General features: G+C 40.7%; 1 protein-coding gene across 1 annotated transcript in view; it reads left to right on the top strand.

The window, feature by feature from the left end:
* LOC143989183 (L-gulonolactone oxidase-like) overlaps positions 1-15,515 on the top strand; it is a 195,542-nt gene that overhangs the window by 168,848 nt on the left and 11,179 nt on the right. The window contains exons 9-10 of the mRNA XM_077489222.1: positions 5,561-5,710; positions 8,225-8,389. Coding sequence (XP_077345348.1) covers positions 5,561-5,710; positions 8,225-8,389 — 315 coding nt within the window. The remainder of the gene's footprint in view (positions 1-5,560; positions 5,711-8,224; positions 8,390-15,515) is intronic.

Raw genomic sequence — 15,515 nt, 5'->3', positions numbered from 1 at the left:
GGAGGTGTCTGCACAGAAAGGGGGTCTGCACTGAATGGGGGTTTGCACTGAATGGGGTGTCTGCACTGAAGGGGGGGTCTGTGTAAAATACAGGGGGTCCAGAGCTGCAGGGTGCTGTATAATGTAAAGGGGTCCAGAGCTGCAGGGTGCCATGTAATGTAAAGGGGTCTAGAGCTGCAGGGTGCTGTGTAATGTAAATGGGTCCAGAGGTGCAGGGTGCTGTGTAATGTAAAGGGGTCCAGAGGTACAGGGGAATGTGTAATGTAAAGGGGTCAGTGCAGGGGATCGCTGGACTCCAAGTTAGCGGGACTGGGGGGGATGGGGAGGGGGTCCAATGTAAGTTCACCTTTCACCTTTTCTGTAAAGTGATCTTACAATTTAACCATTTGCTGACCTGCCGCAGTGGGGCTGCAGTTACAAGTTACAGTATTGTATTGTTGTATTGTTTTAAATGTTTTCTGGTTTTGAATGGACACTGACTCTTTCTTTATACCTGGGGGGGGGGGCGCAGTTTGCCATCTTGCCCTGGGCACCAGATTGCCTTGTCCCAGCACTGATAGATAGATAGATAGATAGACAGATAGATAGATAGAAAGATAGATAGATAGATAGATAGATAGATAGATAGATAGATAGATAGATAGATAGATAGATAGATAGGATATAGATGTAGCGGATGACATTTTGGACAAAATGTCATACGCATGTAAATTTAGTTTTTGCCTCAGAATAGTAGGGGTACTGAGGGTTAATTACATAGGTTGGCATTGACATCAGCCTGGCTGGGCTGTGTTGGGAGTTCTGCCTGGTCATGTGAGCAGTGAGGTGCACATGACAGGCCAGGACCAGGCCTGGTTGGACATTTTGAGTATCAAAGTTCTCGGAACCAATCAGTGGGAGTGCCGGGCCCCGCTGGGGAGTCTGGGAAGGGGTACTTAAGATGTGTGGGTCACGTCTTTTTGGGAGAGGAGTTCGCAAGGCCCGTGTGGTCTGTTCTGGTTGCAGGACCGGGGTAGCCCCGTGAGGGGTCCCAGTCATGGGGTGTTCGACAATCCGCAACATGTTCCTGTTAGAGGCCCCTAATAGACCTGCCTGGTCTGGGGTAGGTATCCGTCTGTTCCCGAGTCTCGGAACCGGCTGGTCCGAGGCGCGGTATCTGAGGGAGGATTCAAGGTGTCCGAATGTGCTCTCGGCTTGGAGAGGCGCCACAGCTTGTGGAAGTGACCGGGGGAGGACTCTTCGGAGGAGGGCCGGCAAGTGGCATCCTGAGAAGTGCCTGGTTACTGAGTTGGGAAGGACATTGACAAATTCACGCTTTTCCAGTACCATTGAGGAGGCGGGGAACGTTCCAGGTACAGCGGAAAAAGGTTCCTGTTCACCCTTAGTTAAACTTGTACACGTTCATAGGATTGTTTCAAGTTTTGAGTCAACGTGCTGACTGCCATGATTCTCTGGCTAGAGATCTGTTCAGCTTTGAAGTACCCAGCTGTGAGTGGCTACTCTCTGGGTGGAATTAGAGACTTTGCTAGGCCTGCAGTTCAAGGTGCCTGAGTTCTTCACCCGTGTACTCTGTTCCCATGAGAGACTGTGTTATTGGATGTTACTACTGCAAAATAAAACCTTTTAAAAAGGACTTTATCTGTGTCAGCGTTCAAGTCGTTGGGTATCAACCCTGGGAACCCCTAGACGTGGAAGAGCAGGCCGAGAGAAGGTAACTGGTAAGCCCAATAAGTCAAGGCCGTCCAGCAAGGTTTATGGCCGCTACATAGATAGATAGATAGATAGATAGATAAACATTGGTTTTATAGATAGATGAAATCAGAGTATCTACCTTTTCTAGACTGACATGGGCATTTATCGGACCCCCCGATGGACATATCTGGCCATTACAAGGACAATATGTTTCGATTCTCCATAGTCTCTCCGCCATTTTCCTTTTCCTCGGCCCCGGGACAGTAACAGCTGCCTCACCAGATGACTGCCAGATCTGTCCTCTCCCCCCGGGGACAGATTAGTGAAAATGTCATTTTTTATTTTCCTATTTCTCCAAATACTCTTGTGGATGTGAGGATATGAGAGCGATCACTCTGCAGACACAATCCATATCTCCCCTCCTCTGAAATCCCACACTAAAGAGCTATTCCATAATCATTTAGTCTTCTGTATATTTTTCTTTGCTTTCTTTATTATGATCCCGTTCCATTTCCCCTTTTCACATTTCACCACTTTACCTGAACTCTAAACCTTCTGCATTCTATTAATCAATGGCAGTACTCTACTACTATGATGCAATGTACTGCACTTTCCTGGACTGAGTGTCACTTAAACTCCAAACTTTCTGTTTTGAGCGTTTCAAAGTTTTATCAACTATTTTATATGATTATTATTTACCGTCTGCATAGATTTCCCATTTTACAAAAAAATAAAATGGAACTACCGTACGTTGCTTAAATTATTAAGAGAGTCTCCAGCACTAGTTCTGTACTTACTGACTAGTCTTATGCCCTGTACACATGGTTGGAAAAGACGGAAAAGGTCCGATTGGATTATATGGTCGGAAAATCCGATCGTGTGTGGGCTCTATTGGACTTTTTCCGTCGGAATTTCCAACGGAAAAAATTTGAGAGCAGGATCTCAAATTTTCCGTCAAAAAAATCCGATCAGACTTTTTCCAATTTTTTGTAGAGAATTCCAAACGGACAAAGTGCCACGCATGCTCAGATCAAATTACTAGACCAAAGCTATTGGATACTAGCCTGAACATAGTCCCGTCGTAACTAAATAACGTCATCATGTTCCGAACTATCGTATTTTCCAACAACTTTGTCCGACCGTGTGTATGCAACACCAGTTTAGGACAAAATCCGACAGATTTTGTGGTCGGAATTTCTGACCGTGTGTACAGGGCATTACAGTCTGAGGATCTAAATGGGACCTTTTCTTAGTCATTCAGCTATGTGTGCTTTTGACTTGAGAGCCTGCTATTCACAGCATAAAAGTAAAACCACCGAAGGACCAGACTCACAGTCTTTACATGTTGTCTGCAAAAGAGTACATATTAAATATTTGAAGTTTTTTTTGTAAGATCATGAAAAGCTCTATTCATCCACTTTAACCACTTGCTGACCACCCACAGAAATGTTACTGCAGGTGAGCAGCACATGCAGGTACAATCACGTACATGTACATTACTGTGCCTGGTCCGTTTTAGAAATACGCTGCGCCCCCTCCTCCCGTTGTGTCCCAGGAGCTGATTATGGCTATATGAACACAATGTCAACAATTAATTAATCCCAATCTTAACAGCCCTGTTTCCTATACCAGTCGGCTGTGATTGGCCCACAGCTATCACATGGTACCTGGGCCAATCACAGCACACCGTACCATGTGATTAGCTGTAACCAATCACAAATCACTAGTAATCAATATAAATGTGAACTTCCAATTTTTTTTTTTTTCGTTTCGTTTTTCGGGTCATTTGTTATGATTGCAATTCGTAAATTAGAAAATTCATAAATAAATTTGAAAATCGAAAAATAAGAAAGAAAGAAAATCAGAAAATTTTGAAAATAAGAAAGAAAATCAGAAAATTCTAAAAACAGTGGAACTTTGGTTTACGAATAACGAGATTAATGAGCGTTTTGAAAGACGAGCAACTTTTTTTTTTTTAATTCTGACTCGGTTTGCGAGTGTAGTCTCGCAAAACTAGCAGAATTCAAGCTAATGGGCGGTGCAGTACCGCATTTGGGCAGAGGTGCGGGGGCGCCAGGACACTCGGAATGGTTCGGAAATACTCGGAATGACTCGGAAATACTCTGTTCCTGAGTGTTTCCGAGCACGTCCGAATTCAGCTGAGCTGTCCCCGAGTATATCCAAGGCTCTCCTCTCTCCGATGACCAACCCCGCCAACCTTTGGCCACATGCGGTATTGCATGTAATAGAAGTCAATGCATAACGAATTATCTTAGTTTCCATTGACTTCTATGGGGTAACTCGCTTTGATATGCGAATGCTTTGGATTACAAGCATTCTCCTGGAACGTATTATGCTCGTAATCCAAGGCTCCACTGTAATGACTAACTAACTAATAATAACTATGAAATTATAGGTATTGGAAATTTCTTTCAAATTTGGTTGTTAGTGAACATAACGAATACGAATTTATCCAAAGTTAAAAATGATATGAAATGACGAATACCGCATATAAACAAATGGAACGCAACAAATTATTACTAAACAATAATAATTATAATAATTAAAAGTTATTATTATTATTGTTCTTTATTATTATTACTTTGTTATGTTCCATTCATTTAGATACGGCATTCATTATTCCGGATAATTTGTAACCTCGGATAAATTTGTATTCGTTACGTTCACTAACAGCCAAATTTGAAAGGAAATTCCATTACCTATAATTTAATAGTTATTATTTCAGATTTTTTAATTTTCAGGCTTTCGGATTTTTGAATTTCTGAATTTTCAAATTTACAAATTTTTTAATTTACAAATTTTAGAATATTCAAATTTACGAATATTCGGAAAGATTTGTTAAACGGGTTTTCATTAGTTTGGATGTTTCTGAATCAACAAATTTGTCAAAATCTGTTAAGAAACGAATTTGGAACAAAATGAATTGCACAAGTCTGTTAATCACAGCTGTTATGAATGAAACTCATTCATGACAATTCAAAGCATTGCTGTTACAATGATTATCAAGTGTAAAAAAAAAAAAAAAATCCCTGATCAACCTCAGAGTAGTACAGTGTTACTATGGTGACATTGAACTACTCTAATGAAACTGAAAAAAAAAAAAAGTTAAAATAAAATGTAATTTATACAATTGAATAAAAACTATTTAAAACTATTTTTTGTAGTTATTTTTTAACATACTGTAACCAGTCAGTGTCCCTGATCACTGCCACACCAGTAATATGACAAAGCTATACTTTGTTGGTGACCGCATGCAAAAAAATGTATTTAATTACTTCATTTTCCCCCCCAAAAAATTACAAAAAATTACCACTTTAAAAATAAAACTCATCATGCCTCTTCACTAAATACCTATTTTCCAAAAAAAGGGTCATTTTGGGGGTATTCGTACTTTCCTGGCATTTTAAGGACCTGATCTGATCAATGATCACTGATCATTTTTCAGAAATATACAATATCCCATCATTTGTAGACTTTCACACAGAACAATTGATATACACTTTTTGGGATTATTTTGTTTACTTTAAGATATGTAGCAGAATACATTTTGGCCCAAATGTATAGATATGTTTTATAATTTTTTTCAAAATGTTCTGCATTTTTTCATTTATATAGCATAAAATAAAAAACCCAGTGGTGTTCAAAAACCACCAAGAGAAAACTTTGTGTGAAAATAATATATAAAAATTTGGGTACAGTGTTGCAGGGCCACACAATCGCCAGTTATAATAACACAGTGCTAAATAGCAAAAAATGCCCTGGTTATGAAGGGGGTAAAACCCACCCGAGCTTAAGTGGTTAATCTGTGTCGGTGGACTGATGGTGTGAGATCCTTTTTTTCTTGCAGTACTTTCATATCCAGCCTTGTTCCTCCAATAAACCAATTCTTCTTCTGGCTGCTGTTCAGCGGTAGAAGTGAGCGTGTGGACATCAGCTACAAGATCTTCAACTTTGACTGTCTCTTCAAACAGCACGTGCAAGACTGGTCCATCCCCATGTAAGTGCGGTTTGTATAATTCCCATGTAAGTGGAAACCAAAGTACGTTTTTTTTTTGCTTTGGATAGATTGGAGAAAGCGAAGAACCTATGTTATGTTTTTATTGCTGTCTGTGTTCCTGCTGGGGAAATTTCCCTTTACATCCTCCTCCAGTGTCCGGGCATAGGAAGTAAGGGAAATCTCTAAGGAGGTTACAAATATTATCCTAACATTTGCACCCATGAACAATATTATTCACCTCTTTAGTCCACCTATAGCATTCATAGGTGCTTGAATCACGGCAAACCCTACCTTATAGACCCCCAACAGATTTATGGTGGGGTAGGGGAGTGAAGGCAGGATAGGTCTCCGTGAAGAGATGGGTTTCCAAAGATCACCTAAAGGTAGACAAAGTAGGATAAAGATGGACAGATTGGGGTAAGGAGTTAAGGAGTTTCAGAGGATAGAAGAAGGTCTAGAGAAGTCCTGGAGGCAAGCATTGGACGTGGTGATGAGGGAACTAGAGGACAGGAGATCTTGGAAGGAGGTAAGAGAATGGTTTGGTTGGTATTTTTTCATAATTATATTTTTATTGAGTTTGGAGGAAGATTAACAACACAAATAGAGTCAGCAGCAATCGTGACAAGTAGTGTGAGGAAAAAATACAATCTCCAAGGACACTACAAAATCGTATGTTACAGAATATATAACATAAGTCAAAAATAACAATAAACAGGTAAAAAAAAGGTTAGTTAGGTAGTGGAACCAATGTTGAATACCGACAAAGAGACTTGCCATAGGGGCCTAAAAGGAAAGGGGCCTATAAGGAAAGTATACATAGTATAAGATGGCCAAAAATTGTAGAAATAAAAGATAGCGAGTCACCATACTCAGATTGGTCCCAGAGTTCCCAAATTCTGTTGAATTGCAGAAAGGCATTATTAACAGTAGCAGTTAGGTATTCCATGCTCCAGATTTCAGCTACAAGTTGTAAAAACTGAAAATGGGTTGGTGGATCAGTAGACATCCAGCACAAAAGAAATGGCTATCCTAGTGGCCAGGAGTATGTAGGAAATCAAACATTTTACAGGATTTGCAATGCAGGAGAAGGGAAGGCCTAATAAAAAGAGGACAGGATCTGATGGAAACGAGATACAATAGCACATTTCAAAGTAACGGCATTGCATCAGTCCAGAAAGGTTGTATTTGAGAACATTTCCATGACATGGTTATTATATTTTAAGATCAAAACTTTGAAAGGATATATAAAAAAAATCCTGCCAACTACGCCAAAAAAAAAAATGGTAAATTAAAAAAAAGAAATAATAAAATATCTCACAAACCAGTTAATAAATATTCTATGACAGGATTTCAGTATACCAATGTCAAGAAAAAACAGCAGAATACATAGGCAGTTGATAACTGTGCCATTCACATAGGTCCATACTTCAGAGGATAATTATATTTTAAAGGAGTTGTAAACCCTCATTGTTTTTCAAACAAAACCTTCTGTGGTTCTGCAGCCCCCCCCCCCCCCCCAGGCTCCCGTTTTACTTACCTGACTCCGTTATTTCTCCGGCCATAAATGAGCACACCAGCTCTAGCTGGTGTCTCGTGTCCTGATTGGATAGATTGATAGCTGTGCAGCCATTGGCTCCCGGCCGAGTCCTGCATTCTGTGTAAATGGGCACAGATGTGGGACACTGGAGCACACCCGCACGGGTGTCCACCAAGGAGAGCGCTTCTCCAACGTGGACACTCAATGCGGGGAGGAGCCACCAGCGCCACTGAGGGACCTCAGAAGAGGAATGCCAGGGCCACTCTGTGCAAAACGAACTGCACAGTGGAGGTAAGTATGACATGTTTGTATTTTTAAGAAAAAAAATGAGGGTTTACAACCCCTTTGAGATCAAAACTTTGAAATGATATAAAAAAAAAAAAAAAAAAAAACGCTGCAGACTACACCAAAAATAAAGTAGTAATTATTCTATGACAGGATTGCATTATATCAATGTCAACAAAGAACAGCATAATAAGTAGGCAGTTGATAACTGTGCCATTCACAGGTCTATACGGCAGAGGATCTTAAACCAGCCATAGACGATTTGAATCTCAGCTGGTTCGGTAGGAGCTGGATGAGATTCGAACCATGTATGGGCAGGCTGAATATATCCAAGTTAATCAATCGTACAGACAGGATTTTGCAAGCAATTATTGCAAGCGGCTTTTATAATCACAAAGCCGTCCCCGCCGGGAGAAGTCAATTACTGGGCAGAAGAGATCCCTCTGTCCACACTGACTGTGTTGATGGGGGAATCAAGCAAATTTCCCTCAACAATGTCCAAATCCCACATTCCATGACCAATTAGTCATAAGTCAACCAACCCATCATGTGTCCATGTGTTTAGAATCTTTGCAAACAACAGATTAGGGGGCCAGGTAGTAACACTGCAGCGTGAGCCAACACCTTTAACCAGTTAGCTACAGTCCTGCCATCTTGTTTTCCATTTACTCACGGATTGTTGTATCTTATAGAGAAAAGACCAAAGAAGCAATAATGCAGCTAAAATCCTGGTTAGAGAAGAACCCACGTGTGATGGCCCATTTTCCTGTAGAAGTCCGCTTTGCCCAAGGAGATGATATTTTATTGAGCCCTTGCTTCAATCGAGATAGCTGCTATATGAACATAATTATGTACAGGTAAGACTATTATATAAGGAACAGTTTTTAAGAGGCTTGGAAAGAACATAGATGATTGTAAAATTACAGAAGGTGATTATTTGGCAAATTGGCATTACCGGACAATGTAGTTGTAAGAGAACCACAACATTTTCTAAGAACCTGGTTCCTAAAAAAAAGAATCTAAGAACATTCAGTTCAAAGAGAAAATACCTTAAGAACATTTAATCCTAGGAGAAAAGAGCCTAAGGACCTCTGATCAAAAGAAAAAAATACCCACAGACTAGGGACACAGGACTAGTAGAGATCAGTTCAATAAGCTCTGTGCAAATCAGTGCACCTAATACTACTTCTGACTGCTGAGATTCAGGGGCCACACAAAAAGTGCCAAAGCCAGCAGGTGTCCTTGAGCCACAGGTGGTCACTGGGGCTCTACAGGCTCTAGAGGTGGAGATCCAACCCTTGGTATACCACTTTAATGGCTTAAAAACTGGATTCTCTTATTCAGTCCGAGGTTACACCAGCAACACACCAATCTGTTAATTAAAGTTTTATTAAACACGTTTCACATCTAAAACTCCATCTGTATATCTGGAAATTGAGAGGATGTGTTTAATTAAGGTGTAATTAATGGTTTGGTGTGTTGTTGGCATAAATAGATTTTTGGCTTGAAGTGAGAGGTACCGTCTGCCACTATAGCAGCCCTATCGAGCCTTAAGGGAACAGAGTGGGGGCTCTCTCACCAACTGATCTTCAGTTAAGACTGGAAGTGGTTTTGTGTTAAATAAATTAAAAAAAATGTCCATATAGTAACCTTGGTTGAAGGTTGTTTAAAAGCAGAACTAAAGTAATCTTTTAAAATGAGAAAAATGGAATTGCAAGTTAAAATTCTACATGCATACCAGTGTTAATTTTGTAAAAAAAAAGTTTTTGTCATAATTTTTCGGCAGCTGCATTTTTGCATTGACGAAAACTAAACGAAAAGTACACCACATTTTCGTCTACTGACGAAAACTATGACGACAATCAATTCCATTTTCATTAAAACGAACAAAAACGAAACAAAAATGTGAGGAAGGGACATTTACCCTTGGAACTTCCGCTTTCCACAGAGCTCCGCCTGCTTTCTCTGGATGGAGCCCGGCATTTGTAGATAGGAGTCTGTCCAAGCAAATGGTTAGACCATCAATGGCTGTTATCTGCAGCCTGAAGAGAGATGTTCTCTTGGGATGGTGAAGGCTTGGCTGTGTAGTAAACTCCCACACACTGCCTGTGTAGATACATGCCTGCAGGGCTGATTGGATCTCTACTAGTCCGGTGAGGTAAGGGTTGTGTGTCCCGGAAGATGGAGTGCTCTGATCACACTGATCCTACAAGGACTGTGGGCTCTCTGCTGTCTGTGGACATACAAAAAAAAATGCATTACAATTGAACTAAACCCATTAGATTTTAGTCGACTAAAATGTACTGGAGATTTAGTCGGCTAAATATGACTAAACCTAAAACAATTGCAGAAGACTAAAATGGGACTAAAGCTAATATGGCATTTTAGTCTTAAAGGAGTTGTAAAGGCAGAAGGTTTTTTATCTTAATGTATTACGATAAAAAACCATCCGTGTGTAGCAACCCCCCCCAGCACCCCCCAATTACCTACCTGATCTCCTTTTCTCTCCAGTGATGTCCATGGTCCCCTCAGCCATCCAGTACACCCCTCTTGATTGGCTGAGACAGAGCAGTGGCAATCAATCAAAGTCAGTCAGCCAATCAGGGGAGAGAGGGGGTAGGGCCAGGTCGGGGCTCTGTGTCTGAATGGATACACAGAGCTCTGGCTTGGGTGATCCCCGTAGCAAGCTGCTGGCTGAAGGGCACTCAAAGAAGGGGGGACTAGGAGCAGCAAAGAGGAATCCAAGAAGAAGAGGATCCGGGCTGCTATGTGCAAAACCAACTGCACAGAGGAGGTAAGTATAACATGTTATTTAAAAATAAAACCGAGCCTTTACAATCACCTTATGATTAAAACTAAATCAAATTTGGCTGCCAAAATTAACACTGATGCATACCTTTAAATATGTGTTCTCTTTTCCTCTATCTATAGTTTATATTACCATTAGGGATGAGGTTTTGGTTCACCGATATCCTGAGCTCCAGGTGAATCCTAACGGTTTGACATTTGTGTTCCTGCCAAATTTTTCAGTTTTACCCAAATGCTATGGGCAGCAAGGTTGGAAGGGTCAATAAGGGGCTTTTGGATAAGCTATCCCCCTTCTATAAAAATGGGGGGGGGGGGGGGGGTGGAGATGGCGAAGGCAAATGCCCTGTATACACGATAGGATTTTCTGACAACAAAAAACGTGGATTTTTTTCCGAATGATGTTGGCTCAAATTTGTCTTGCATACACACGTTCACACAAATGTTGTGACGCACAACACGTATGACGGGCCGAGAAAAATTAAGTTCAATAGCCAGCTCTTCTGCTTGATTCAGAGCATGCGTGGACTTTTGTGCATCGGAATTTTGTACACACGCTCAGAATTTCGACAACAGGTTTTGTTGTCGGAAAATGTGAAAACCTGCTCTCAAATATTTGTTGGCGGAAATTCCGACAACAAATGTTCTATGGAGCATACAAACGTTCAGACTTTCCGACAACAAGCTTACATCCAACATTTGTTGTCGGAAAATCCTATTGTGTGTACAGGGCAATAGTGTCTGTGCATTAGAAGCTGTTGTAGGGAACGGATTGGGAAAGCTAACAAACTGCATAAGGGAAGATTAGAGTCAGTAAGGTCTTTGGGCAATTTTTTGTTTCTTTCAAGATATTTTTGAGTTTTAATTTTTTTTGAGGGTATATTCATTTTTGTTGTATGTATGTTGATGAGGACCTTTTTTAGGCTGAACAGATTTTTTTTTATTTTTGCTGCTAAAATTTTGAGGTGTTCAAAGTAAAGCATTCACTTACTGAACGTATGCTCTTGTAACCGCCTTGTTTTTGCTGCTGCATCCTTTGGAAGAAACAAATAAGTGCAAGAACATTTACGTCATCTCACATTATACCATTCATATTCAACACACCTCGTTTATCCCCATAGATAAAATAAATGTTAGGCATACACTGGTTAGACCTTTTATCCCTTATTTAAAAATCATTTTGCTGGATATGTGTATAGTGGTCCTCTGTGCTACTACTAATAAATCAAATAAATACATCTAACAATAAAGTGGAAATGCAGCAAAACCTAATAATGTTCACAACTACACAAATAAAACAAAATTACAATTTACAATGATCTTGCGCATATCCTGCAATCTTCCATATACAAAGTGAATCAGCAATAGTGACAAATTAATATGATAATGTGAAATAAAATGCGTCCAATGTTCATCCAATCAAATAGTGACACAATTAATTAAATAATATGTGCAGTGAAGTCCATAAAGAAAGAATAATCCAATTGCTCAAGGTAGTGAAGATGAGAAACCAATAGTGAATAGCTTGGTAATTTCTCTAATAAGTGAAACTGCTGACACCACACCACTGACAGAACTATCACCTAATAGGCATAAGTCATATGCCTTGGATCATAATCCAACAAAAAACGATAAGTTCCCCTTCCAGGATCCAGGATCAACAGTGTGTCTTTTTCTATGAGAGAATTCCGCCCCACATACAGTGGTGTGAAAAAGTGTTTGCCCCCTTCCTCATTTCCTGTTCCTTTGCATGTTTGTCACACTTAAGTGTTTCGGAACATCAAACCAATTTAAACAATAGTCAAGGACAACACAAGTAAGCACAAAATGCAATTTGTAAATGAAGGTGTTTATTATTAAAGGTGAAAAAAAAACCAAACCATCATGGCCCTGTGTGAAAAAGTGATTGCCCCCTAAACCTAATAACTGGTTGGGCCACCCTTAGCAGCAACAACTGCAGCCAAGCATTTGCGATAACGTGCAATGAGGCTTTTACAGCGTCCTGGAGGAATTTTGGCCCACTCATCTTTGCAGAATTGTCCTAATTCAGTTACATTAGAGGGTTTTCGAGCATGAACGGCCTTTTTAAGGTCATACCACAACATCTCAATAGAATTCAGGTCAGGACTTTGGCTAGGCCACTCCAAAGTCTTCATTTTGTTTTTCTTCAGCCATTCGGTGGTGGACTTGCTGGTGTGTTTAGGATCATTGTCCTGCTGCAGAACCCAAGTTCGTTTCAGCTTGAGTACTCGAACAGATGGTCGGACATTCTCCTTCAGGATCTCTTGGTAGACAGCAGAATTCATAGTTCCTTTTATCACGGCAAGTCTTCCAGGTCCTGAAGCAGCAAAACAGCCCCAGACCATCACACTACCACCACCATATTTTACTGTTGGTATAATGTTCTTTTTATGAAATGCAGTGTTCCTTCTACGCCATATATACTTGGACACACACCTTCCAAAGAGTTCCACTTTTGTCTCATCGGTCCACAGAATGTTGTCCCAAAAGTCTTGGGGATCATCAAGATGTGTTGTGGAGAAATTGAGACGAGCTTTGATGTTCTTTTTGCTCAGCAGTGGTTTTCTCCTTGGAACTCTGCCATGCAGGCCATTTTTGCCCAGTCTTTTCCTGATGGTGGAGGCATGAACGCTGACCTTAACTGAGGCAAGTGAGGCCTGCAGTTCCTTGGATGTTGTTGTGGGGTCTTTTGTGACCTCTTGGATGAGTCGTCGCTGCGCTCTTGGGGTAATTTTGGGCGGCCGGCCACTCCTGGGAAGGTTCACCACTGTTCCATGTCTTCGCCATTTGTGGATAATGGCTCTCACTGTGGTTCGCTGGATTCCCAAAGCTTTGGAAATGGCTTTATAACCCTTTCCAGACTGATAGATCTCAATTACTTTCTTTTTCAATTGTTCCTGAATTTCTTTGGGTCTCGGCATGATGTGTAGCTTTTAAGGATCTTCTGGTGGACCTTACTGTGTCAAGCAGCTCCTATTTAAGTGATGCCTTGATTGTGAACAGGTGTGGCAATAATCAGGCCTGGGTGTGGCTATAGAAATTTAACTCAGGTGTGGACAACCACAGTTATAGTATGTTTTAACAAGGGGGGCAATCACTTTTTCACACAGGGCCATGATGGTTTGGATTTTTTTTCACCTTTAATAATAAACACCTTCATTTACAAATTGCATTTTGTGTTTACTTGTGTTGTCCTTGACTATTGTTTAAATTGGTTTGATGTTCCGAAACACTTAAGTGTGACAAACATGCAAAGGAACAGGAAATGAGGAAGGGGGCAAACACTTTTTCACACCACTGTATACGATGTCCTGTTCCACATGTAAAGTAAATAAGCCTCCAATAGTGTATTACCATTAAAAAGGAATTTATTACACTTAAAAATACCTGCTTACATGAAAAAAGCAAAAATTGGGCCAATTAAAAACAAACATTTATCATGTGACTTCCTCAGGGGACCGGATTGGCTATTGTGTAATTCTATTTATATCATGTGGACAGGAAGTGTATTAAACGCCATTTTATTGAAGCTCATCACCATAGATAGAGACAATAGAGCAGCCGTTATTCCCATTTATATACAACAACCTTGCAAACTTTAACTTAAACTTTAAACTTTAATAATTAATTGCGCTAAAATGCTAAATTCCTAAATTTTATTAATTGTAAAATAAATAAATAATTAATTTTAAAACATTGTTTTACAAAATAAAAAAAAATATATATGATTATGACGTGATAGTGGCATAAATTCCTAAACACTTAAACATACTCCCAAAAATAGAGTGTACAGTATATCTAATAAAGGACCACATAAAAACACGAGGACACTACTAAAGAATGTTGGTTAATCAAGATGTTCAACAATTTGATGAGCAATTTGATGCACCCCAGATATTCTGGATATGTTTACACTGTTGTATCCCTTGCAATATCTTATTTTTTGTACTAAAATTCCAACTTGTGCACTTTACCATATTCTTCCTCATGAACTCTGTCCTGGCAGCAGGAGTGACAAGTGTGAGATATTGGCTAGAGAGCACAATAATCTGGCAAACGGGAAGTGCAAAGGCATGACGTAAATAGGAAGTTTATGGGAGGTGCAAAGAGTTCAAGGTTCAGCAGAAAAAAAGGAAAAGACAAGTTAGGAATTGTCCAGGGAGCTGTCCAGCATCTTGATACTGCAAGAGACAGCAGAGGTTGCAGGTTCAGATTCTGGTCCTCTAGTATCTTTCAGACAATTCTCCTTTATTAGAAATGTCCTGCTCCTGGCCAATTTTACACTGCTGTACAATCTTAAGACTCCTAATCCTTAAAGTGGTAGTAAACGTTTATTTGTTATTTTTATTAACAGGTAAGCTTATAATAAAGCTTACGTGTAGGTAAAATGAAGATCTCCTAATGTGTAATGGGAGAGATATTCTAGAAAGCAACAGCCAGTAAGGTCAGCAGCACATGCACTCTGAAGGACTGGCATACCCATGCCATTCCTTCAGGGCTGTGTCCCATGGCCATGACTCCCTCGAGCAAGCACAGGAGTGACATCATCGAGGCTCGGCCAATCAGACGGTCAGAGACCCTCTACCCGGAAAGGAAGACCGGGTAAAGATGGAGGCCTCAGTCGCAGTGACAGCATGCTACTGGGGGCCTTCGTTTTAAGGTAAAACTTTCATGTACAGTAAGGCCGCGTACACACGCGCGGACTGTTGGCCCAACTTTGTCCGTCCAACAGTTTGAGCGAACAGTCCGCTCAAACTTAGCATGGACGGACATGGCCACACACGACGGACGAACAGTTTGCTGAAACCGTGCGCGATGACGTGAACGGCACGTACGACGGGACGAAAAATACGACGTCCTATACACTGCAATGCAACCTTCCGACGTGGAAATCCTTTCTGAGCATGCGCGAGACTTAGTTGGCCGAACAAGCCTACACACGAGCGAACAGTCCGCTGAAACCTTGTTTCAGCGGACAGTTTTTCGGAATTTCCGTAAGACCTTGTTCGGCCAACTGTCCGCTGAAACTGTCCGCTGAAGCCCCACACACGAGCGGACTGTCCGCCCAAACACTGTTCAGCGGACAAGGTTGGGCGAACAGTCCGCGCGTGTGTACGCGGCCTCAGTCTTTTCATTCTAGTATGCTATGCATACTAG

The sequence above is a fragment of the Lithobates pipiens genome, unplaced genomic scaffold, assembly GCF_037356315.1.
Source record: "Lithobates pipiens isolate NorthernLeopardFrog02 unplaced genomic scaffold, aLitPip1_a1.2 Scaffold_18, whole genome shotgun sequence".
NCBI classification, from domain to species: domain Eukaryota; kingdom Metazoa; phylum Chordata; class Amphibia; order Anura; family Ranidae; genus Lithobates; species Lithobates pipiens.
This window is presented reverse-complemented; position numbering and strand designations above follow the sequence as displayed.